Here is a 24618-nt window from a genome sequence, read left to right as displayed (position 1 = left end):
TTATCTTCCTCGGTGCCGGGACTTAATGAAGTTAGTGAAGTTTTAACAAAGGCTCTCAGACATTCCCTTCCGGGCTTCAAGGCACTCCCTCCCAGTTTCTCTTTGACTCCGCGTGACAAACCTACTCCAAGGATTTTGAAGGACTTCTAATGGGCTTTTAACCCTAAAAACTACAAATTCATAAAACCACAAATTTCTCCCACCACCTTCAATTTCGTGGACCCCCAAACATCTCAGTTGTTTTAACAAACTGAGAAGAAGGGGGGGGGATACTGCAAAGGAGTGCTCTAATTGGACCCAGTTTTTAAACTCCTCGCAGCAGCCCACCTAGGACGGAATGAAAATTGAACGAGATTGCGACCTGAGAACTTTAATACTTTATCACTCTATTTAGAAGTCTGATCTCATTGATTTAAGAAGAATCTGCAATGAGAAGAACCAAAAGACTCAGGTGTCTTGACACAGAAACTGATGCAGAGCCCTCTGGTTTCAAACAGAGTAATCTAGATAAGTATCTGCTACCTCAAAAACAGCACATATCTCCTCCCAAAAACTCCCTCAACTCTTTACATGGAAAGACAGTTGAAGAGATATCCCTAGGAATAAACGAGGACAAGGCTACTACTCCCACAACCGAGGCACAAGTACTAATTGATAGAAAGGTGGAGCTGCTGGAGGAATGCTGCCTACTGACTGCTCAAACAGTTCAAAAAATCTTTGAACAATTACAAAACATCTTCAAGAAGCTGGATAACCCAGATGAAAGGAGGCAACTCACTCCCTTTTTGCCATCCTTAACAAGCCCCGGAGATAAACAGAACAAATACAAATTCATACCTCTAAACCAGCCAAAAATCAGAGGAAGCCCCCCTCACTCAGTCAACTTGATACTGAGGCCATGTGAGATTGTTCTCCACATTTTTCCATACAGAGGGCCCCTACCTTACTGGGAGTCATCCTTCTGGGCCAGACATCATCTAAATCTGCTCCTAGGCCTTGAGGGAGGAAGGATTGACTTAAAAGCAGTCAAGAGGCTCACTAACGATGGATATTCCAAAAAAGTACTACTAAGATTTGGTAGTCATAGAATCCCAACCGAAATCTTAAGGGAAAAGGCTCATTTAGCCCAGAAAGGAATTATTCCACGTCGACACTTTGAAGATATATCACTCAGACCATTGATTGCATCTAAAAGACAGAACAAGATGAACAAGGCCATTCCAACAGAAGCCGATATCTGCCCTACTCCCGTGGAAGAACCCAGTAGATGGGAGAAACCGCTGCCAGCTACCCGGGAAATCACGCAAGAAAAATCCAAGCTCCCAAACCATGCGATTGTAGCATCAATTAACAGCCTCGCCCTTGACACAACAGACTGGACAGTCCCAGAAGAAGAAGATCTGCTGAGTAACTTTACCAACCTACCAGATAAAGAACAAATAAGCATACTCAGTAAACTGACGAAACTACAGGCCAAATTGATCGAAATTCACCAACAAGGTCAACAAAATGCAGTAGAAACAATACACAATCAAACTTCACACCTATCAGCCCTCTCCCCAAAATGCATAGTCAAAAAGAGAGCTACTAATGGAACTTTTAAATGTATAGATGCAGAGCTTCAAATCCAGCCTCCTTTAAAATATGAAATGACAAGGAAAAACTCCAGTAATGAGACCACAAATTCCTGGCTGAGATATCAAATACTAGCCCCAAACGAAATAGGTACCCCTTATTTAAGTACTACAAAGGATTCTAACATTCCCGAACAAAAGATGACCCCCAACAGACCTGACACATTGAGCTCAACATCAAATGAGACCAAAGAAATGGAAGTAGAGACCGAAAACAATCCTACGGTCCATAATAGTCCACCAACCACAGAAATCTCTCACGAACAAGGAACAGCTAAGGAAGAAAATCAAGAAAGGGAGGAAATTCTAATTTCCCGCACTTTAAAAAAGAATCTAAAAGATCCACCATTATGTTCCCCACCGAAAGTAGTGACAAATGGCTGTATCGGCACAAGACAAAATTCCTCGCTGGACTCAGTAACAGAATTAGAATGACTAAATGCTGTCAACCAGCCACCAACTCAAAAACGGATTCTACGCTTGCTGTCCTGGAATATTGCAGGGTGGGGAAATAAAGACGGAGACCCAGACCTAATGAACTTCTTTAAAGATTTTGAACTAATACTTCTACAAGAAACATGGTCAACTAGAGATATTAAAATCAATGGATTCTCCTCCTATACGAAACCCGCATTGAAAACAAACACGAAGGGCCGGCCGAAAGCAGGGTTCTGTTGTATGATCAAAGACAACTTAGGGTTTGAAATCAAGCAGCTAGAAAAATGCTTGCCACTTGCACAAGCCCTACTTTTAACCAAAAAAGAAGATACTTTGCTACTTGTAAATGTCTATATCCCCCCATCCAAAAACAACAGCAACAGTGAAAATTGGTCACAACTAACCTTTTATATAGAAAATTTGACCGCTAAATACCCAAATGCCTCATTGATAATAGCAGGTGATTTTAATGCCAGAGTGGGAACCAACAATGAACAACTATGTAGCAAACTAAATTGGAATACTGACAATGATATCGCACATGCCCTGAAAATAGGACGATTCTCCAGAGATAGGGTTGTAAACAACGAAGGCTTACGCCTACTTGAATTATGTAACAACTTTAATTTGCAGATTGTGAACGGTTCAACAAAAGGCGATAGAAGCGGGGAGTTTACATACTTCTCCCCCCGAGGATGCAGTGTCATCGACTATATTCTTGTCCCTTATAATATTATAAATTCGATCATGGACCTCAAAATCGGAACGCGTACTGAAAGCGACCATCAGCCATTATTGTTGTCTATTAACTTAAAGGATGAAACCAAAATAACCAAGCACAATATTATAGAACCCTCTCAATACAAACAAATGACCCAATTAAAATGGTCCCAGGAAATGAGTGCAGTAGTGGGGCAAAAACTTACAGCCAACCTGAGAAAACAAGTATTATCCAACTTAAAGACCACTAATTCCTACAGCGATATTCCGAAAATTTATAATGAAATCTTCCAAATGTTCGTAGAACTTAGTACTCCACCTAAAGTTTGGGTACTTAAACATAGCGCTAGCCCTTGGTTTGATGATGAATGTTTCCAGCTAAAAAGAAAACTGCGCCAAACATTTAAAAATAATCGCACTAAACTAGAGCCCTCTTATCTTGATGAAAAAAGAAAATATCATTACATTCTGGCCGAAAAGAAACAGAAATATGCAACCCAAAAATGGCTACAATTACTTGACTCAATTCAGAGCAAAAATAACAAAGCGTTCTGGAACCTAGTGTACGGAGGATTGAAAGCCGAAAATCAACTAACTCTACCACCAATTGCAGAATCCAAATGGTCCCAATATTTTACATCTGTATTTAACAATCTACACAGTGAACTTAAAGGAAATGAAACCACTAAAAATAAAATCAATAAACTCCAGGAGTGGCCAAGGGTAGAAGAAGAGGAAATTAGAGAGATAGTTAAAAATTTCAAATCGGGGAAATCTCCTGGGCCAGACGGTCTACCAATAGAATTATTTAAGACCTATATAGATTGGTGGGCAGAACCCTTAGCTCAATTGTTTACTCTCATAGATAAATATGGGATCATACCTGAGATATGGTTAAGATCAATAATTATCCCAATCTTTAAAAATGGCGACCCAAAAGAACCAAGGAATTATAGACCGATAAGCCTATTATCAGTGATAGGGAAAATCTACGCCAAGCACCTTTTATCTAAACTCCTTACCTGGATGAAAAATCTAAATTTACCAGGGAAAGAACAAATAGGTTTCTCCAAAGGTTGCTCTACATTAGACCACTGCCTTATACTTATGCATTTGGTTGAAAAATATAGATCTCAAAGGCAATCTAAGATATTTGCTGCTTTTGTAGATTTTCGCGGTGCATTTGACTCAATTGACCGCCCAAAGCTGTGGAGGAAACTCGCAGAATTAAAAATTGATCAGCGCTTATGAATCCTAATAAAAAATTTATACTCTTCCAATATCTGTCAAGTCAAACTTAACACCAAAGGTCACCTTTCATCAGACATCCCAAACTCGAAAGGGGTAAAACAAGGGTGTATTCTTGCCCCCTTCCTATTTAATTTATTTTTATCAGACTTGCCAGATCACCTTCAAAAAATAGAATCACATGCCCCTAAACTTAATCAGAAACCAGTTTCTCTGTTATTATACGCAGACGATGCTGTTCTACTATCATTAACGAGCTTGGGTCTGAAACGTCTTATATCTTCTCTGATCCTTTACTGCGAATGTAACAAGCTCTCTATAAATTACGAGAAGACAAAAATTTTGGTCTTCTCGAATGGTTGGAAATTAGAGAAATGGAAAATAAGAGGGCAGGAAATCCAACAAGTGAAAATCTATAGGTATCTGGGAATCTTATTCCAGAGCAATTTAGGGTGGGCAAATCATCGCACAAATGCCATAAAACAGGCAAAGTGCACCTCATCAGCAGTTACCCGTTTTTATTATCAGAAAGGCAATCAATTTATTCCTGCGGCCAATCAGATATTCCAAACAAAAGTGCAATCCCAGATATTCTATGGAATACCGCTATGGGTCCAAGCATATAATAGTGATTTAAAAAAGATTCACTCCAGCTTTCTGAGACGTATTCTTGGACTCCCAGCTGTGATCAAATATGAAACAATGTGTGCAGAAATAGGCATACACACAATGGAATATTGGGCCTGGTCCACCTCAATAAAGTACTGGTTACGCTGCCATTTTCGCTGCCCTCCATCAAGTCTGCTCGCTGATTTGCTCAAAGACTCCTACAAATCAAGATGGTATCAGTACCTCGAAAAAAAGATTGAATCTTTAGGCATCGAGCTGGAGCCCCTGTATAATTCTAATGAGCAATACATTTTCCATAATATCCTAACTAGACTAAAGGATGTCGAGAGGCAAAATATTATGGCAGCTGTAAACAAAATTTGTTCGCCCATATTCTATGATTTAAATATCTTAGATAGCAGAGCCAATTACGTCACCAAATTAATAATTCCAGCCCAACGTAGGGCTTTTATGCTGGCCCGTTTGAATGTTTTTCCCTCAGCATTTGTCAGGGGAAGATATCAAAACATCCCTAGAAACAAGAGATTCTGCAGATGTTTTATGAATGTCCCGGACACGGTAGAGCACATTCTCTTCCAGTGCCCATTGTACAGTACGCTCCGTCAACGCGTGCTGTCCCCTCTTTTGGGTGGTCTGGAGCCCCAACAAGGTGAATGTGTGGGATTCTGCCTATCCGACGTTGACCAAAGGGTAACGGCGGGGGTAGCCGAGTTTTTGGTAGCAGTCCTCCAAGGAGCAGGTTAACAAGGAAAACCACTGATTTTATATGTATATAAATATATATGTATGTAGCCAACTGCTGCCTTTCTGTATATATCTCAAGGCTTTTATATGTTACTTTTTCTTTTATCGTTTTATTTGTATAATGCCTAATAAAGGTTTGAATAAGTAAGTAAGTAAGAGAACTAGATTCCCTAGAAATCAACAAAACAATGATCAACATTCCATACTCTAAACAACGCTTCTGTGAGTATGGAGGGGAAAGCTCCAGATTATTAGCAAAGAGGTGTAGGAAAAAAGGAATACATTGCATCACCAAAAAGATCCCAGCTCGTCAGGGCACAAGTCCCCCGTGGGTCCGTGCGGCCAGTAAAAGAAGGAAATTTCAGCCAAGCAATTTGGAGCAAAACAGCAGCCAGTAGACTGAGATCCTTGATTGTTGCGCAAGAGGTTCAACAGCAGCGAGGGAACCCAGAGCCATGGGGCGACATTGACTTTTAAAACTTCCCACCATATCCCAGAATGCAGTTCGTACAGCATCATCAATACGTCATTGCTACACCACTAAAACGTCAGAAAGGGGAGGGTTACACAAGATTAACATAAGGAAAATGAGTCAGTGCAAGACCCAAGGATAGGATTAGCATAGGCAAACAAGTCTCAAGTACCCACCACCCAAAAGTACAACAGAACTTCCTTTGCATGTCTGGACCCCTAGGCAAGTCTGGGGATGGGATTAGGCTTTCCAATAATCAGCTCAGCAATTGTCACCTCTGGGTACTTTCTGGAGTCCCTTTTCCAAGGGCAAAATAGCATTGGAATGGAGGAAACTGGCAGAGGAGTTGATTTGATATGATTTATAAAGTGAGATATCTTCCCTGAGCTGTCAAGGCAAAAGGATACATTCAGGTATAATATTTGTAACATTTAACAATTTAAAGGTGTGCCCCCCGTCACTTCTGTAACAGCTCCCCCCTTTGGAGATAAGCGCAAATATTTTCTCCACATTTAACTACAGTTCACACATAGACATATTTCCCACCCCCCTTTGGTCCTGTGTTATATAGGTAAAGGTAAAGGGACCCCTGACCATTAGGCCAGTCGTGGCCGACTCTGGGGTTGCGGCGCTCATCTCGCTTTATTGGCCGAGGGAGCCTGCGTACAGCTTCTGGGCCATGTGGCCAGCAGGACTAAGTCGCTTCTGGCGAACCAGAGCAGTGCATGGAAACGCCGTTTACCTTCCCGCCAGAGCGGTTCCTATTTATCTACTTGCACTTTGACGTGCTTTCGAACCGCTAGGTTGGCAGGAGCTGGGACTGAGTTCACCCTGTCCCGGGGATTCTAACGGCCGACCTTCTGATTGGCAAGTCCTAGGCCCTGTGGTTTAACCCACAGTGCCACCCACGTCCCTGAGATAGTTATTAGGTCCATAGATTACCATCTCGCATATATTCAACACATAAAACAGCGGCAATTTGTAGTTGACAAAGGAGAGCTGGAGACAGAAAGGGCCCCATTCCCTTCCGGAGCTGAGGGCCGCATCCAACCTCCCTCCGGCCCTGGGGGGCCCTCTTCCTCTGGGCCCCCAGCAGCCTTGGCCTCAGACCCCCCCCTGCCCTGGCTCCCCCGCAGGCGGCCATCGAGGGGTCTCTCTCTCTCTCTCTCCCTCCCTGCTCTGACAGGGCCAGGAGAGACGCAGCAGGCGAGGCTCCGCTTGGGCCTCCAAGGCCTTTGCCCTTCCCCGTCCCTGGCTTCTCTTCCGGAAGCTTCCCTCACCCAAGTCCCCGGCTGCAGGGCCTGGTTTTCCTTTCTTCTGTGAGGAGCGGAGACATTTTTCTCCTCAGAACAGACCGGGATGGAGCCAGCCGGGCCCAGACATGGCAGCCGCCCTCCGGCTGAGGCCTTTTCCCGCCCTTTCCCTCCCCAGCTCAAAATGGCTCCCCCGGCCGCTCTCCCCAAGGCCTTTGCCAGGCAGCAGGCAGCCTCTCAGGGGCCCAAGCAAGGTCGGGCTTTCTTGATTCCTTCATTACATTTCTGTCCCGTCTTTCCCTTCCAAGGGGCTCCCGGTGGCGGACATGGTTCTCCTCCCCATTGCCCTGTGAGGCAGGCTGGCCCTCCGGAGGTTTTGCAGGAGATTCGAAGGGATTTCTCCCTCTCCACTTGATCAGAATAAAATACCTCCAAGCTGCTTACTAAAAGAAGACTTGGCCCTTCTGTGTGGAGGTGTTTGCAAGGGCAGCTCTAAACAGCTTCAGCTTGAAATCATCCCTTTTTACCTCAGGAGTCCCTGAGGAGTTTTAGGAACTCCCCTAGAAGATGGATCGGAAGTGCAGGAAACGCCAGGAGTGTCTTTTCCTAGTTTCTTTTTTTAAAAAAATAATATTTATTAATTTTACAACAGTTTAAGCACAACACTACAAAAAAAACCAAGAAAAAAACAATACAACACAATACAAAAACACTACAAAACACTAACACATAAGACTAACAAATCAAAACAAAAACCATTTAAGACACAAAACAATTTCAATATCTTAACTTTCATTCACTTATTTCCACGACCTCCTCACACCTCCCTTTTTGTATTCCACTTCTGTTAATTGTTTCAGCAATTCCTTTCCATCTTCCTCTGTTTTCTATCCTATAATTATCCTAACACTTTCTAACCTTATTTTTCCCTTTAATATTAATCTATTTATACTTAACTCCTTATAACCTTTCTACTAAAGCCATATAACTTCATTCCAACGTTTTTCTAATATTCATTAATTTCACAGTATTTCTGTAAATAATCTTTAAACTTTTTCCAGTCTTCTTCCACCGATTCTTCTCCCTGGTCTCGGATTCTGCCAGTCATTTCCGCCATTTCCATATAGTCCATCAACTTCATCTGCCACTCTTCCAGGGTGGGTAAATCTTGTGTCTTCCAATACTTCGCCATGAGTATTCTTGCTGCTGTTGTTGCATACATAAAAAAAGTTCTATCCTTCTTTGGCACCAATTGGCCGACGATGCCCAGGAGAAAGGCCTCTGGTTTCTTCAAAAAAGTATATTTAAATATCTTTTTCATTTCGTTATAAATCATCTCCCAGAATGTCTTAATCCTTGGGCATGTCCACCAAAGATGAAAGAATGTACCTTCAGTCTCATTACATTTCCAACATTTATTGTCGGGCAAATGGTAAATTTTTACAAGCTTGAAATGGTAAATTTCAAGTCGGGCAAATGGTAAATTTTTACAAGCTCATTAAATTTTCTCTTAGGGCATTACATGCCGTGAATTTCATACCTGTGGTCCATAACTGTTCCCAGTCAGCCATCATTATGTTATGTCAGTGGATTTGTAACTGGCTGACTGACCGAACCCAAAGGGTGCTCATCAATGGTTCCTCTTCATCCTGGAGAAGAGTGACTAGTGGGGTGCCACAGGGTTCTGTCTTGGGCCCGGTCTTATTCAACATCTTTATCAACGACTTGGATGATGGACTCAAGGGCATCCTGATCAAATTTGCAGATGACACCAAACTGGGAGGGGTGGCTAACACCCCAGAGGACAGGATCACACTTCAAAACGACCTTGACAGATTAGAGAACTGGGCCAAAACAAACAAGATGAATTTTAACAGGGAGAAATGTAAAGTATTGCACTTGGGCAAAAAAAATAAGAGGCACAAATACAAGATGGGTGACACCTGGCTTGAGAGCAGTACATGTGAAAAGGATCTAGGAGTCTTGGTTGACCACAAACTTGACATGAGCCAACAGTGTGACGCGGCAGCTAAAAAAGCCAATGCAATTCTGGGCTGCATCAATAGGAGTATAGCATCTAGATCAAGGGAAGTAATAGTGCCACTGTATTCTGCTCTGGTCAGACCTCACCTGGAGTACTGTGTCCAGTTCTGGGCACCACAGTTCAAGAAGGACACTGACAAACTGGAACGTGTCCAGAGGAGGGCAACCAAAATGGTCAAAGGCCTGGAAACGATGCCTTATGAGGAACGGCTAAGGGAGCTGGGCATGTTTAGCCTGGAGAAGAGGAGGTTAAGGGGTGATATGATAGCCATGTTGAAATATATAAAAGGATGTCACATAGAGGAGGGAGAAAGGTTGTTTTCTGCTGTTCCAGAGAAGCGGACACGGAGCAATGGATCCAAACTACAAGAAAGAAGATTCCACCTAAACATTAGGAAGAGCTTCCTGACAGTAAGAGCTGTTTGACAGTGGAATTTGCTGCCAAGGAGTGTGGTGGAGTCTCCTTCTTTGGAGGTCTTTAAGCAGAGGCTTGACAACCATATGTCAGGAGTGCTCTGATGGTGTTTCCTGCTTGGCAGGGGGTTGGACTCGATGGCCCTTGTGGTCTCTTCCAACTCTATGATTCTATTCTATTCTATGACTGGGGAGGGAGGGGCCTTGGCTCTGGAGGACCTGCCCCCTTGCTTCCTGTCCTCTCTAGGAAGGCAGCTCGGTTCCATTTAACCCTTTCAAGGCCAGTCCGCCCAGCTCAGCCCACCCCCCCCCCACTCCACACTCACTTAGCCAGGGCAGAACTCTGATTTCTATTCATTTCTGTTATTTTGAATGGCTCTAAGGGGGCAGCTTCCGCCTGGTTCCGCCTATGGCAAGGGGTGCTTTTTGGGGGGTGAAATATACTCAGAGTCGCAAAGTGATTTCATGCTCTTTATTCAGCTCATAGTGGTGAGGAGGAATGAATGAATGTCCCCTCAAAGTATCTGCTTTATATACATTATTTACACAATGGGCTGCACATGATTGGCTAATTCCGGAATTCTACTGTAAGCCAATCAGGTTGTGGATTCACTTCTACCTGAAGCTGGATTGGGTGGTTCCTGCCAACCAATCATACTGCTGCATTGTTCTAGGACCAATCAGACTGCTGCATTTTGGATCCTATTGTTCTAGGACCAATCAGACTGCTGCAGTTTGGATCCTATTCAACTCAGTACATAACAGGGGGATTTTGACTCTTGTTGGGCTCTGAGCATCTCCCTCCCTTGGCCAGAAACCAGAGGAAGAGCTTGCAGGGAAAAGGGCTTTGCCGGAGGCAAGGAAGCTCCTCCTAGAATTCAGGAGTGTAGAGATAGGAGGGGATCCCAGGGTCATCTAGTCCAACCTCCAGCAATGCAGGAATCTCAGCTAAAGCATCCATGGCAGATGGCCGTCCAATCTCTGCTGAGAAACCTCCAAGGAAGGAGAGTCCACCACCTCCCAAGGGAGACCTTTCTCCTGCCCAACTGCTCTTCGATGTCCCCCAAGGCAGCGGGTCCTGAGTTTGCATAAATCAAACCCTGCGTCCAGTCACACTTCCCTGCGTCGCTCTGCTGGAAGTTGACCTGGCAGGGAGCAGAGTAGCAGCGGTCCCGTCCGTGTGAGATGAGGGATAAATCAAGTCCAGAGACAGTTCGGTTCTTATCTCTAGAAGCGTTTATTTACAAGCCATAAAACAGTCACACTCCATCGGAACTTGGTGACATTCTCATCCGTGCTCCAGGAGCACACACGCAGCTTCTGCTGCTCAGCGAGAAGTGAAGGTGAGTCTGGAAGCAGAGAGACGCCTGCTGTGCGTCACTTGTCTGCGACAAGCCCCTCCTTCTGCTCCCCCTCCTTTTCTTCCCAGACACAGGACACCACGGAGGTCTGACCCTGTCAGTTCCAAACTCCACACCCCCTCTTGTCCTGCGTCTGGAGACAGTAGCCATCAAAGCTTTCCCCATACATAGACCCTCACAGAACTCCTCGTGCTTCTGGAAGGTCAATGGTTTTGTAAAACCATCAGCGAGGTTCTTTGTTGAGGGACAGTATTTCAGAGCGACTAGCCCCTCATGAACGCTCTGACATACATTCTGGAAGCGTATATCTAAATGTTTCGTCCTCGCCTTGAATTGCCCTGTCTCAGCTAATTTAAGGCATGGTTGGTTGTCTTCATGCACCACAACGGGCTGACAACTCTCTTCACAGATTTCCTCGACCAAACACACATAGAACTCCAGTTCTCTGCAAACCTCTGATAGCGCACTGAACTCAGCTTCAGTAGATGAAAGCGCTATGAGACTTTGCTTCCGGGACCTCCACCCAATCACTGAGTCCCCAAACTTTACCACTAGGCCTGACACTGACTTGCGGTCCTCAAGGTTAGCCCAATCCGAATCCACCCAGGCGGTCAGCTTAACATCACCCTCAGCTGACATCTTGAGGCAAAAGTCTTTGGTATCTTGCAGGTAACGTAGCACCCGCTTAACACCATTCCAGGCCTGCACACTAGGACTTGAAGCCTCTCTACTGAGCAGATTGACAGCAAACGCTATGTCTGGTCTGCTCCACTGTGACAGATACAACAAACTACCCAGAGCTGACTGAAAGAGTTCAGTGTTTTCGAACACCACGCGTTCTACTTGCTGACACTCCTTCACGTACCCTGTCTCCATGGGTGATCTGGCACCTGCACAATCAGACATCCTGAACTTCTCAAGCAACTGCTCAATCTTACCTTTCTGGCGAAGCAAAAAGCTTCCATCACTTGCTCTTGCGATTTCTACGCCTAGGTAGGACTTGACATCTCCAAGTTGCTTCAGCTTGAACCGCTTACCAAGCTCCTTAGCAAACTTCTCCACCTGTTCACTTGTCCTTGTCATCAACAAGATGTCATCAACAAACACCTGTGCCACTTGCTGTTGCAAGCCTGAATCTCTAATGTAAAGACAACTGTCTGCAAGAGATCTCTTAAAACCTAGCTTTTCCAAGGCTTCATGTAGGCACATATTCCAATTCCTGGCAGATTGGCGTAACCCATAGATGGATTTGTGCAACCGCCACACAACGCCTGGCTCACTGACTTCGAACCCTGGAGGAGGACGCATGTACAACTCCTCCTGGAGATCTGAGTTCAGGTAGGCGACATCTACATCAAAATGATTCACCTTCCAACCTCTCTGTGCTGCTATTGCCAACAGCATTCTCAAAGTCTCCGCCCTTGAGGTCGGCGAATAGACCTCTGTGAAGTGGACTCCGCGTCTCTGCGTAAATCCACGCGCCACTAACCTCGCTTTGTACTGTGGCTCTCCTGCTTCTGTGGGTTTAAGACGGTAAACCCATCTGCAGCCTACAGCTTGCTGGTTAGCCGGCAGCTGTGTGAGTGAGAACACTCCAAGAGACTCCATTGAGTTCATCTCCTTCTGCATCGCCTCATGCCATTTGCTGGCTTCTTCCCGAGGCAACTTCTGAACATCCTCAAAGGATTCAGGTTCACATCTAGCCACACCAACCCAGACACTCGTGGCTTCATACCTTTCAGGTGGCTTCCCTTTGGTTGATCTTGCTGACCTCCTCAGCGTGAATTCTGGAACTGCGCCTGATTCACCTGGATCAACCCTCCTTTCCTCTATTGCAGAATCATCCCCCTCTGACCTGCTGCGCCGTTTAGGGCGAACAGCCGGTCCTGCTGGCGAGGATGGTTCACTCCTTGGCTCAGACTTGACAGAGACCTGTGGAGGAGTCCTGGGACTCCCCTTTGGAGAGACACGGAGCATCTCCCTTGGAGATCCCTGCTCTGGACTCTGTGGCTGTGGACTGTGCTCATCAGCAACAGGTTCAGCCTCACCCTCCTCTTCCTCATCTGAGTCTACCAGAATATCCGGGTTTCCGTGAAGCCGCTTCCACCCACTCTGCTCGCAAAACTCAGCACTGCCGCTAATAAGCAGCCTGGACTGGTTGCCAGTAGGGTATGCGAAGCGCCACGCCTTTGAACCCAGCTCATAGCCCACAAAGATCATTTTCCTGGATCTTGGCTCCCCTTTCCTGCGCATGGCCTTTGGAATCAGAACCCAAGCTGTAGACCCAAAAGTGCGCAGAAAATGTACTTTGGGCTTTTTCCGATGAAGCAGAAAGAACGGTGTGTCTCCTACACTGGAATTGAACACTCTATTCTGCAGGAAGCAAGCTGTCCTAAAACTTTCGGCCCAAAAGCGCTGTGGCAGACCTGAGTCTGCCAGCATAGCATTCGCTGACTCCTGTAGCGTGCGAAACTTCCTCTCTGCAACCCCATTCTGTTGCGGAGAGTGGGGGGCCGTCAGTCGATGACTGATACCCTTCTGCCTGAAGAACGATTGCAGCGCAGAACCTGTAAACTCCCCCCCACGATCGGACTGAAAGGAGACTACTTTGGTAGAGAACCGTAGCTCTACCGCTGTGATCCAATCCCTGATCAGTGCAGCTGCCTCTGACTTCTGCTGCAGCGCAAATAGCCACGCATGTTTTGTAAAATCATCAACCAGAAGCAAAACCCACTTAGATCCAGCTAACGAAGGTGTCGGCATGGGTCCCGACAAATCTGCATGAACAAGTTCAAAGGGTTTACTGGTTTTCCTCTCAGACCTGGGATATGAGCATGTTACAACCTTTGATTGCTTACAGGCTTGACAATCTAGGTATTTGTCACATGCTTTGAACCTGCACCCAATGGTGTTGTCTGTGGCCTTCCTTACATATGACCACCCTGCGTGTCCAAACCTGCGATGCCATAAGTGTAAGCAATCATGGTGTGGTGGGACATTGGCACACTGCCCTTGGGCATCTTCAATGGACTCTCCACTAGCCCCATTTTCCACCAGCCCCATTTTCCCACCAGCCCCATCTTCAATGGGCATCTCGACCAGAAAGAGCGTGCCTCTTCTCTGGACACTGTGGATCTTCTTCCCATTCCTGAAAAAGGAACACACATTGTTAGAAAACAAAACATCAAACCCAGCAGCCATAAGGGCTGGCACACTTAAGAGACAGTGGGCAAGCTCTGGTACCACAAAAGCTTCTATCCAATGATCTATGAAAGAGCAATAAAGAAGACCAGTTTCAGTCAATGGTCTTTGAGACCCATCTGCTAAAGTAACATAACGTCCAGTTTTAACTGTCTTGCAGTTCCTCAAATGCCCAGCAGATGTCACTAAACAATGCGACGCGCCTGAATCAATGACGAGAGATAAAGAGTGTCTCTGGTTGTTTTCCACAGATGCCATGGCGTTGCTAGCACTCCCATCGGTTGCCATGGCTACAGCCTCTCCCGGGCTAAGGCTCTTGTCTTTTCTCAGAGACGCCAGCGCAGCTGTGAGGTGGTGATAAGACGCCTTGTCTTTGTTTTTCTCCTGGCCTGCTGCTTTCCCACGTCGTTGCTGGGAACCTGCCCTGGGAACCTGCTTTGTTGACATTCCACGCCGGCCAGTGTCCTTGGCAGCCTGGGCCTCTAGCGGATGCTTCCCAGCGCTGTTGGACGTTGCCTCAAAGCACAAACAACTTTCAAAGCCTTTCGCTTTCTCAGAGCTCTTGGAATGGCCTGCCTGGCCTGCCCCCCCACAGCCTTTTGGGGTGCAGCCTGCGCTCTCTTCCACAGCTCTCAGCTGCTCTCCAGCACACAGAGGTGTCGAAGCATTGCAACAGCTTCCCGGAACAGCCCCCTCTGGGCTTGGTGCTCTCTCTGGGCGTCCTCTAGCCCCCTCTGATCTGGCTCCCACTCCGGCCTGGGGCTTGCTCCCTTGGCCCTCGGCTTCGTCCCGGCCCCTGGCTCCTGCTGAGCCTTCGCACAGGCTCCTCAGCACCTGCCAAGCGGCCTCAGCCGATTCAACGCCCTCCAGGTGGGGCAACAGCAAAGCGTCCACACTTGCTTTCAGCAGGCAAAGCTCTTTCTGCTCTTTCTCACTCAGCAGAGCAGCAGCCTGCTTGGGTGGGGCCGGCTCCTTCTGGACTGGACTCCAGAGCCCTGTGGCCACAAACCACCCCCTTGCTCCTCTTGACCAGGCCTCCCAGTTGGCCCCATTCAGCCTCTCACCGGGGTAGCTCTCTTGGCTCTGCTGTGCCTGTGCAGCAGCCATTCTTCCTCCCCCCGGGGCTTCAGCGTACTCACAAGTTTGCCAGCAAGCCGGACCTCCGAAGCAGCCGTTCCTTCTGGCTCTTGGCTCCGCTCTCCGGCACCTCCCTTCTGCCCTTCCCTGGCAGGAGATTTACAGCAAACCGACGCTGGCAATTTTCTCCCTTCTCACACTTGTCAGGAAACGCGATACGTCCATAACCTTTGCATAAATCAAACCCTGCGTCCAGTCACACTTCCCTGCGTCGCTCTGCTGGAAGTTGACCTGGCAGGGAGCAGAGTAGCAGCGGTCCCGTCCGTGTGAGATGAGGGATAAATCAAGTCCAGAGACAGTTCGGTTCTTATCTCTAGAAGCGTTTATTTACAAGCCATAAAACAGTCACACTCCATCGGAACTTGGTGACATTCTCATCCGTGCTCCAGGAGCACACACGCAGCTTCTGCTGCTCAGCGAGAAGTGAAGGTGAGTCTGGAAGCAGAGAGACGCCTGCTGTGCGTCACTTGTCTGCGACAAGCCCCTCCTTCTGCTCCCCCTCCTTTTCTTCCCAGACACAGGACACCACGGAGGTCTGACCCTGTCAGTTCCAAACTCCACACTGAGTTCCAGCACTGCTGAAACAATCACACTGGCTGCTGAGGAGGAATCTAGCGAAGTTCAAAATAAATAAATCCTATTCTCATCATGAATAACCAAAACTTTCTTAAGCATGTTTCTATGCAAACATTCAATAGTATGCCATTTCCCCTCCCAGAAATGCTGAATTTCTAATTCAGTGGACTAAAAATGGATGGTTGTTATGTTTAGGGAAGCTTTTAATATTTGATGGCGTATTGTATTAATATTTTGTTGGAAGCTGCCCAGAGTGGCTTGTGAAACCCAGCCAGATGCGCGGGGTATAAATGAATGAATAAATAATAATAATTGTTGTTGTTGTTGTTAATTGAATTGATATACCACCCTTCAACAAGAGAGAGATCTCAGGGATATTGAAAACATAGAACTCCAAAAAGTATACAAATAATGCATCACCTCAAATTCTTCAAATAGGTGAGTTTTCTCCTTTGGAAAGAGGCAGGTGGAATCTCCACGGTTGCTAATAGAATAACGTTGAAAGGCTGGTGAAATATGGGGAACCAAGAGCATCTGCTTGGCATGCAGAATGTCCCAGGGTCAGCCCCTGACATCTCCCGCAAGGGCTGGATGAGACCCCTGCCTGAAACTGGGGGTAGCTGCTGCCATTCAGTGTGGACTATACAGGGTTAGAGGGAGCCCTTGGTCGGGCTCAGCAGAAGGCAGCTTCTGAGGCTCTGCAAGATCAAAAGGGATAGATATTCCCTAAGCAAACCAAATTTAAGAACTGGAATCACGGCAGCCGGAATTTTGCCCAGGATTCCAGCTGTGGATTCTGACCAAGGCAGAAGAGAGCAGGACTCGGACTTCCCTCCATCTGGACACGATGCACTTCTGTGGATGCAGCCGAGAAGAACATTTGCCTTCTTTGCTGCTGCATCACATGTTGGACTCAGGTGGAGCTTGGGATCCACCAAGACCCGGAGATCCTTTTCGCATGTCCTGCTAGTCAGTCCGGTGTCCCCTGCGCAGCAGAGTCTCCCTGCTAATTGTCCCAAATTAAATCCAGGCGTCTTGTGTGAGGGAAACTGCGATCCAGGGAGTCTCTGGCAGGAGATAATGTGACAAGGAAAGTTTTATTCACAAAAAAGAGAACGGTGAAACAAAGTGAAGACAGGAGGTGTGTTCTTTCAGGTAGAAGTTAACTTATTACTTCAGCTAAATGTCTCAGGATTAAACGCGGTTCTGCAGGCACAGCTTCCCTCCAGTTCAGTTGCTGCACTTCAGGGAGATGTTCAGGTTTCCACAATAGATGGTGAAAGGCTGAACTCTCTTTCTGCGGCTTCTCTCTCATCCCCTCACTTAGTTATGAGGGGTCTTTCCGTGAGGTACTTTTGACACAGCCCAGCTTCCTTCACAGCGAGGGGCCACTTTTCCTCGGGTCCCCTGAGGTATTTTCCTTTGTATGCCAGACCCAGGGGATCCACTCAGCCCTTGCCACGGACTCGGGAATCTCCTTTTCCTAGAAGATCTCTCTCCTCCCGACTGGAAGGAGACTCCAGAAGAAGAGGAGAGTCTTCCCACAGCTTCTCCCTCCAGCTTCACTCCCATCTGAATACTCCCTTCAGACCCTCAACATGGTCTCCCCATCTCAGCTGTGAGGCTCCTTCCTCTGGCTCCATAGATATTCTCCTCAGAGTGGAGGATCCACTCAGATCAGAGCCACTTCTCCCTCCCTCCACCCTCTCCTCATCCCCATCTTCTCTCAGAATTCCCTCTCTCCCATCTCAAATCCCCTCAGAAACGGCTCTCTTTATTTTCCCTCCAAAAGTGCTGGCGCCACCCCCTCTGGGTAGCCAATCAGAAAGCAGCTCTGGCCCCCTGGTGGAATGGTGAGGCACTGCACTCCCAGACTCTGCTCTGGCTCTGCTGTCCGTCACAGCAGCCAGCTGCCCCAGCAGGCCTTGCAATCGCCCCACCGCTTGAGCCGTCCTCCATTGCCTCCCTAGACGGATGAGTGAGGAGAGAGCCATTCAGGGGCCACAGGAAAGGGGCATCGGGGGCCGACAGAGGCAAACTGGAGCGGGGCAGCATCGCTGAAAGGATGCCTACCTCTCTCTCTTCTTCCTCCTCAATATCAGTTATTGCTAGCTAAGAAATTGGGGAAAAGCAGCTACTCTGTGTAGGGTTTCTTGGGGTTGAGATCCGTAAGCTGAGTATGGTACAATTTCTCAGCAATAAATAGGATACACTTTTATGGGTGTTATGGAAAATTCCGGGTTGAGAGACGACTCATCAGCCCAGCCAGTCGGGGTGCAAGTCCCTCATGGATCCATGCGGTCGGTAAAAGAAGCAAGTTCCAGCCAAGTAATTTGGAGCAAAACAGCGGTCAGTAGACCTTGATCTTTATTGTTGCCCAACAGGTCCCCACAGGAGCAAGAACCCAGAACAAAGGGTTACCTTGGCTTTTACCCAGAGTACATTTCACAGGGCATCATGAATAGGCCCATACTACATCACAAAGGAGGAGGGGTATAAGATATACACAAGTTCAGCAGGGGCCAGACAGCGCTCCCACCACCTCTTAAGTACCCATCACCCAAAGAACAATGAAACCCTTGGCATCTCCTTGCCCTCAGGACTTGTCTGGAGATGGGCTTTCAGAACACCTGACTTGCTAAATTGCCTCTGGGGACGTCTATTGTTGCCCCCCCCCGTCACTCCCTGAGTGGGGGGCCGTGTATCTGCTCTCAGGCTTGGGGAAAGATCCCCTCCTCCTGCTGTCTACGTGGCTTCCTGCTTCTTGGTTCATGGAGGGAGGTGGAGCGCAAATTCACCTTTCTTTCAGGGTTAAAATGCCATTGGAATGAGAAGAGTCGGTTAAAGTATGGATTTTCTTTGAATTTATAAAGCTAGGTATCTTCCCTGCGCCGTCAAGTCAAAAGCATACATTCAGGCCTAATATTTGTAACATTGCAACAACTATAAAGATGTGCCCCCCCACCCCCGTCATTTCCGTAACATGGGTAAGTGAACTCATATTTGAAACAATGCAGACGCAGTCAAGAAGGATTTTCCTCTAGTGTTTCGTTCAGCCTCACCTAAATAAACACTTAGATCATGTGAAAATAATGGGAGATACCGTCTCCAGATGAAATTAAACCTGTGTTTTTATTTATTTTCATGGTACAAAAGATAATTTTAAAGAAAGCAATGGTTACAACAGTAAACAACAAATAGCTTGTCCTCATGGAATTGCAGACTTTCATCCTGCCATGTGTTAAAGTTTCAATTGATTATTCTAAAAGTTCACGCCACATTTTCCCACAAGTGCTGGGTAGATTCCGGCAACAGTCTTCACAATTTATGTATTCAATAAACATTGGCCACGTGTTATAAAAGGAATACGGATTGTGTTCCACCACCTTTTGGATACTTAAACTGTGATGCCCAGAACTGAACACAGGATTCTAGGTGGGGCCTGACCCTGGGTAGAATAAAGTGGTACCATCCCTGCTTATTTAACTTATATGTGAAAGGCTGGGCAGGATGAATCCCTAGCCGGAATTAAGATTGCCGGAAGAAATATCAACAACCTCAGATATGCAGATGACACAACATTGATGGCAGAAAGTGAGGAGGAATTAAAGAACCTTTTATTGAGGGTGAAAGAGGAGAGCGCAAAATATGGTCTGAAGCTCAACATCAAAAAAACGAAGATCATGGCTACTGGTCCCATCACCTCCTGGCAAATAGAAGGAGAAGAAATGGAGGCAGTAAGAGATTTTACTTTCTTGGGCTCCATGATCACTGCAGATGGTGACAGCAGCCACGAAATTAAAAGACGCCTGCGTCTTGGGAGAAAAGCAATGACAAACCTACACAGCATCTTAAAAAGCAGAGACATCACCTTGCCAACAAAGGTCCGTATAGTTAAAACTATGGTTTTCCTAGTAGTGATGTATGGAAGTGAGAGCTGGACCATAAAGAAGGCTGATTGCCGAAGAATTGATGCTTTTGAATTATGGTGCTGGAGGATCCTCTTGAGAGTCCCATGGACTGCAAGAAGATCAAACGTATCCATTCTGAAGGAAATCAGCCCTGAGTGCTCACTGGAAGGACAGATCCTGAAGCTGAGGCTCCAAGACTTTGGCCACCTCATGAGAAGAGAAGACTCCCTGGAAAAGACCCTGATGTTGGGAAAGATGGAGGGCACAAGGAGAAGGGGAGGACAGAGGACGAGATGGTTGGATAGTGTTCTCGAAGCTACCAGCATGAGTTTGACCAAACTGCGGGAGGCAGTGGAAGACAGGAGTGCCTGGCGTGCTCTGGTCCAGGGGGTCACGAAGAGTCGGACATGACTAAATGACTAAACAACAACATTTCTGCCCTTGATCTGATTCTGCCTTCTGCCACATTGGCCTCCGCTCCCCATTTGGTGTCGTCTGCAAATGTGATGAGCATCCCCTTCAGTTCCTTCATCCAACTCATTCATAAAGACGTTGAATGACAACGGGCCCAGGATTAAACCCTACAGCACCCCTCTTGTCACTTCTCCCAGGATGAGGAACCATGAAGGAGTCCTCTTTGGGTTTGGTCAGTCAAATCCACCAGTTACCTTGTTCAGCCGAAATTTTACCAGCTTTCTCACAGAAAGAGCACGGGGGACTTTCTCAAAAGCCTTGCTGAAATCAAGATGCATTATTTCCACAGCTGTCCCCTGACCAACTAAGTTTGTAACTCCATCCATAAAAGGATCTAGGAGTCTTGGTTGACGACAAACTTGACATGAGCCAACAGTGTGACGCGGCAGCTAAAAAAGCCAATGCAATTCTGGGCTGCATCAATAGGAGTATAGCATCTAGATCAAGGGAAGTAATAGTGCCACTGTATTCTGCTCTGGTCAGACCTCACCTGGAGTACTGTGTCCAGTTCTGGGCACCACAGTTCAAGGAGGACACTGACAAACTGGAACGTGTCCAGAGGAGGGCAACCAAAATGGTCAAAGGCCTGGAAACGATGCCTTATGAGGAACGGCTAAGGGAGCTGGGCATGTTTAGCCTGGAGAAGAGGAGGTTAAGGGGTGATATGATAGCCATGTTCAAATATATAAAAGGATGTCACACAGAGGAGGGTGAAAGGTTGTTTTCTGCTGCTCCAGAGAAGCGGACACGGAGCAATGGATCCAAACTACAAGAAAGAAGATTCCACCTAAACATTAGGAAGAACTTCCTGACAGTAAGAGCTGTTCGACAGTGGAATTTGCTGCCAAGGAGTGTGGCGGAGTCTCCTTCTTTGGAGGTCTTTAAGCAGAGGCTTGACAACCATATGTCAGGAGTGCTCTGATGGTGTTTCCTGCTTGGCAGGGGGTTGGACTCGATGGCCCTTGTGGTCTCTTCCAACTCTATGATTCTATGATTCTATGATTCTAAAAAGGGGAGGAGAGATTTCTCTGGCTTGACTTGTTTTTGAGAAAGCCATGCTTTCATCTTGTATGTTTCTGTTGTGAAATCTTCAGATGGAGGGCACATAAATATTAAAAATGATAATAAATAAGGATATTGACAAGCTGAAACATGTGCAAAGGAAGGCAATTTATGTAATTATTCAAATGGTATACCACCCGAAACAGTGGTGCCAACTTGAATAAAATATTGGTGGGGGTCCAGGTAAGGCCCTCCTTGCACAATCAATCGCATGATGCATAAAGGGCATTGGAATGGCAATGCTACCAACTGGGGGGGGTGGCCCCCTAAATATACTATTGGGGGGCAAAACCCCCTCGGCCTCTAAAAGTTGACTTCTGTTCCCACGTCGCAGGACGGTTACAACATAAAAAGACAACATAAAAACACAAAATATACATCTGTAAACCCCCTCACTACCACATTTTAAAAGGGCATTAGATGTCAATTAGGCAAAGGCCTGGTTAACAAGGTGCGGATTTACCTGGCTCCTAAAGCTGTATAATGGTTTTTCTGATCGTTGCATCAATTCTCTGGTGACTAGTGAGAAAAGAGCTCTGACTGAAGCTCTTTCCACATTCTGCTTACGGATAGGGTTTCTCCCCTGTATGAATTCTCTGATGCTTAGTGAGAGAGGAGCTCTCCCTGAAGCTCTTTCCACATTCCACACACTGATAGGGTTTCTCCCCTGTATGAATTCTTTGATGGGAAGTGAGATGGGAGCTCCTACTGAAGCTCTTTCCACATTCCACACACTGATAGGGTTTCTCCCCTGTATGAATTCTCTGATGGGAAGTGAGATTGTAGCCCTCACTGAAGCTCTTTCCACATTCAAAGCACTGATAGGATTTCTCTCCTGTATGAATTTTCTGATGCTTAGTGAGATCAGAGCTCTCCCTGAAGCTCTTTCCACATTCCACACACTGATAGGGTTTCTCCCCTGTATGAATTTTTTGATGGGAAGTGAGCTGGGCGCTCCTACTGAAGCTCTTTCCACATTCCACGCACTGATAGGGTTTCTCTCCTGTATGAATTCTTCGATGGGAAGTGAGACGGAAGCCCATACTGAAGCTCTTTCCACATTCCACACACTGATAGGGTTTCTCTCCTGTATGGATTCTTCGATGGGAAGTGAGAGAGGAGCTCTCTCTGAAGCTCTTTCCACATTCCACACACTGATAGGGTTTCTCCCCTGTATGAATTCTCTGATGCTTAGTGAGATCTGAGCTCTTACTGAAGCTCTTTCCACATTCCACACACTGATAGGGTTTCTCTCCTGTGTGAATTTTTCGATGGGAAGTGAGAGAGAAGGTCTGACTGAAGCTCTTTCCACATTCAACACACTGGTAGGGTTTCTCTCCTGTATGAATTCTTCGATGGGAAGTGAGACGGAAGCCCAGACTGAAGCTCTTTCCACATTCCACACACTGGTAGGGTTTCTCTCCTGTATGAATTCTTCGATGGGAAGTGAGAGAGGAACTCTCCCTGAAGCTCTTTCCACATTCCACACACTGATAGGGTTTCTCCCCTGTATGAATTCTCTGATGCTTAGTGAGATCTGAGCTCTTTCTGAAGCTCTTTCCACATTCCACACACTGATAGGGTTTCTCTCCTGTATGAATTTTTCGATGGGAAGTGAGAGAGGAGCTGTGACTGAAGCTCTTTCCACATTCAACACACTGGTAGGGTTTCTCCCCTGCATGAATTTTCTGATGGGAAGTGAGAGAGGAGCTCTGACTGAAGCTCTTTCCACATTCCACGCACTGATAGGGTTTCTCCCCTGTATGAATTCTCTGATGCTTAGTGAGAGAGTAGCTCTGACTGAAGCTCTTTCCACATTCCACACACTGATGGGGTTTCTCCCCTGTATGAATTCTCTGATGCTTAGTGAGAGAGGAACACTGACTGAAGCTCTTTCCACATTCCACACACTGATAGGGTTTCTCTCCTGTATGAATTTTGTGATGGGAAGTGAGATGGGTGCTCTGACTGAAGCTCTTTCCACATTCAACACACTGGTAGGGTTTCTCTCCTGTATGAATTCTTCGATGGGAAGTGAGAGAGGAGCTCTGGCTGAAGCTCTTTCCACATTCCACACACTGATGGGGTTTCTCTCCTATATGAATTCTTCGATGGGAAGTGAGAGAGGAGCTCTGACTGAAGCTCTTTCCACATTCAACACACTGGTAGTGTTTCTCTCCTGTATGAATTCTTCGATGGGAAATGAGATCAGAGCTCTCCCTGAAGCACTTTCCACATTCAAAGCACGGATAGGGTTTCTCCCCTTCATGAAATTTCTGATGGGAAGTGAGATTGAAGTTCTTCCTGAAGCTCTTTCCACATTCCATGCAGTGATAGGGTTTCTTTCCAATGCGAATTCTTTGTTGGGAAGTGGAATGGGAGTTCTGACTGCAGCTCTCTCCATACTCCAAAATTTTGCGTGGCTTCTCCTCTCCGGGGGTTTTGTCATGTTCATCCTTGTTCTTGTTTTCCAATTCATCAAAATCTGCAATGGAGACAAAAAGGGATTAGAGCCTCAGGAACAAATCAAGAAGAACTGAAGGGAGTTGCGTCTTTGTTCATTGCCTTTGTTGGTTGTCATTAACTAACATTTTTATTAATATATTCTGATGGATTGTTGAATGTTGATTTGTTTGATATACAGGACTTCCGGGTTAGCGCCATCGGCAAATGGCGGATTCCCTCTGACTTTGAGGGACCAGCTCTGTGGAAATTGGGTCTGCACCGCTACGGCGAAGCAGGGACCCTTCAAGAATCACAGGCGGGTGAAGCCTGTGAGCGTGGGACTCGGCGGGCACCTTTTGCGCCCCCCCAAACCGCAAGGGAACCCACTTACAGGCTCCGGAGCGAAAAGGGGTGAGTGGCGCGGTGCTGTGAGTCAACTGCTTTTTTCACGGAGCGAAGCTGCACAGCCGTTGCTGGAGAGCGCTGACTTCTTCCTGGACAATTCGGCTATAAAAAGTAACTACCCGTGAGTAGGGGAAACTGGATTTACTGAAAAGGGAGAAAAAAAGGCTTAATTGGATACCGAAGCGGGGAGGTTTAAACAGGAAGTCCGCCTTCCGCTTTTTGTAAATAGATCAAAGCAAAGAGACTTTAAGCTAAAGCTTTTGGGATTTCGTCTGGAAAGGACGGATTTCTAACACGATAAAGTTTTGAACCCCCTTCCTAGGAAGCAGGGAAGGAGGGGGGATGTTTTGGACTGTGCATACCTGCAAGAGAGAAGGAAAGAACTTAAAATCCACTGCTCAAACTTGGGAACGGTCTGCCAGCTGACAGAGACTGTCTGTGTTTTAACTG

General features: G+C 46.5%; 2 protein-coding genes and 1 long non-coding RNA gene across 6 annotated transcripts in view; 1 reads left to right on the top strand and 2 right to left on the bottom strand.

Annotated features, from left to right (window-relative positions):
* The window catches only part of LOC310760704 (uncharacterized protein), a 395412-nt gene that overhangs the window by 64922 nt on the left and 305872 nt on the right, over nucleotides 1-24618 (top strand). The gene's annotated exons all lie outside the window — the stretch shown is intronic.
* LOC310761004 overlaps nucleotides 16886-24618 on the bottom strand; it is a 33191-nt gene continuing 25458 nt past the window's right edge. Inside the window, exons 2-3 of the long non-coding RNA XR_014547172.1 lie at nucleotides 17945-20383; nucleotides 16886-16938 (exon numbers count right to left, since the gene is read on the bottom strand). This is a non-coding gene — a long non-coding RNA (uncharacterized lncRNA). The remainder of the gene's footprint in view (nucleotides 16939-17944; nucleotides 20384-24618) is intronic.
* The window catches only part of LOC310760681 (uncharacterized protein), a 160389-nt gene continuing 154755 nt past the window's right edge, over nucleotides 18985-24618 (bottom strand). For all 3 annotated transcript variants that reach the window (XM_083609642.1, XM_083609644.1, XM_083609643.1), the window contains one exon: nucleotides 18985-23803. In XM_083609642.1, coding sequence (XP_083465768.1) covers nucleotides 21882-23803 — 1922 coding nt within the window. In that variant the 3' untranslated portion in view covers nucleotides 18985-21881. The remainder of the gene's footprint in view (nucleotides 23804-24618) is intronic.

The sequence above is a fragment of the Podarcis filfolensis genome, assembly GCF_964270895.1.
Source record: "Podarcis filfolensis genome assembly, chromosome: 4".
Taxonomy (NCBI): Eukaryota; Metazoa; Chordata; class Lepidosauria; order Squamata; family Lacertidae; genus Podarcis; species Podarcis filfolensis.
Note: the sequence above shows the minus strand (reverse complement) of the source record. Positions and strands in the feature narration are given on the sequence as shown.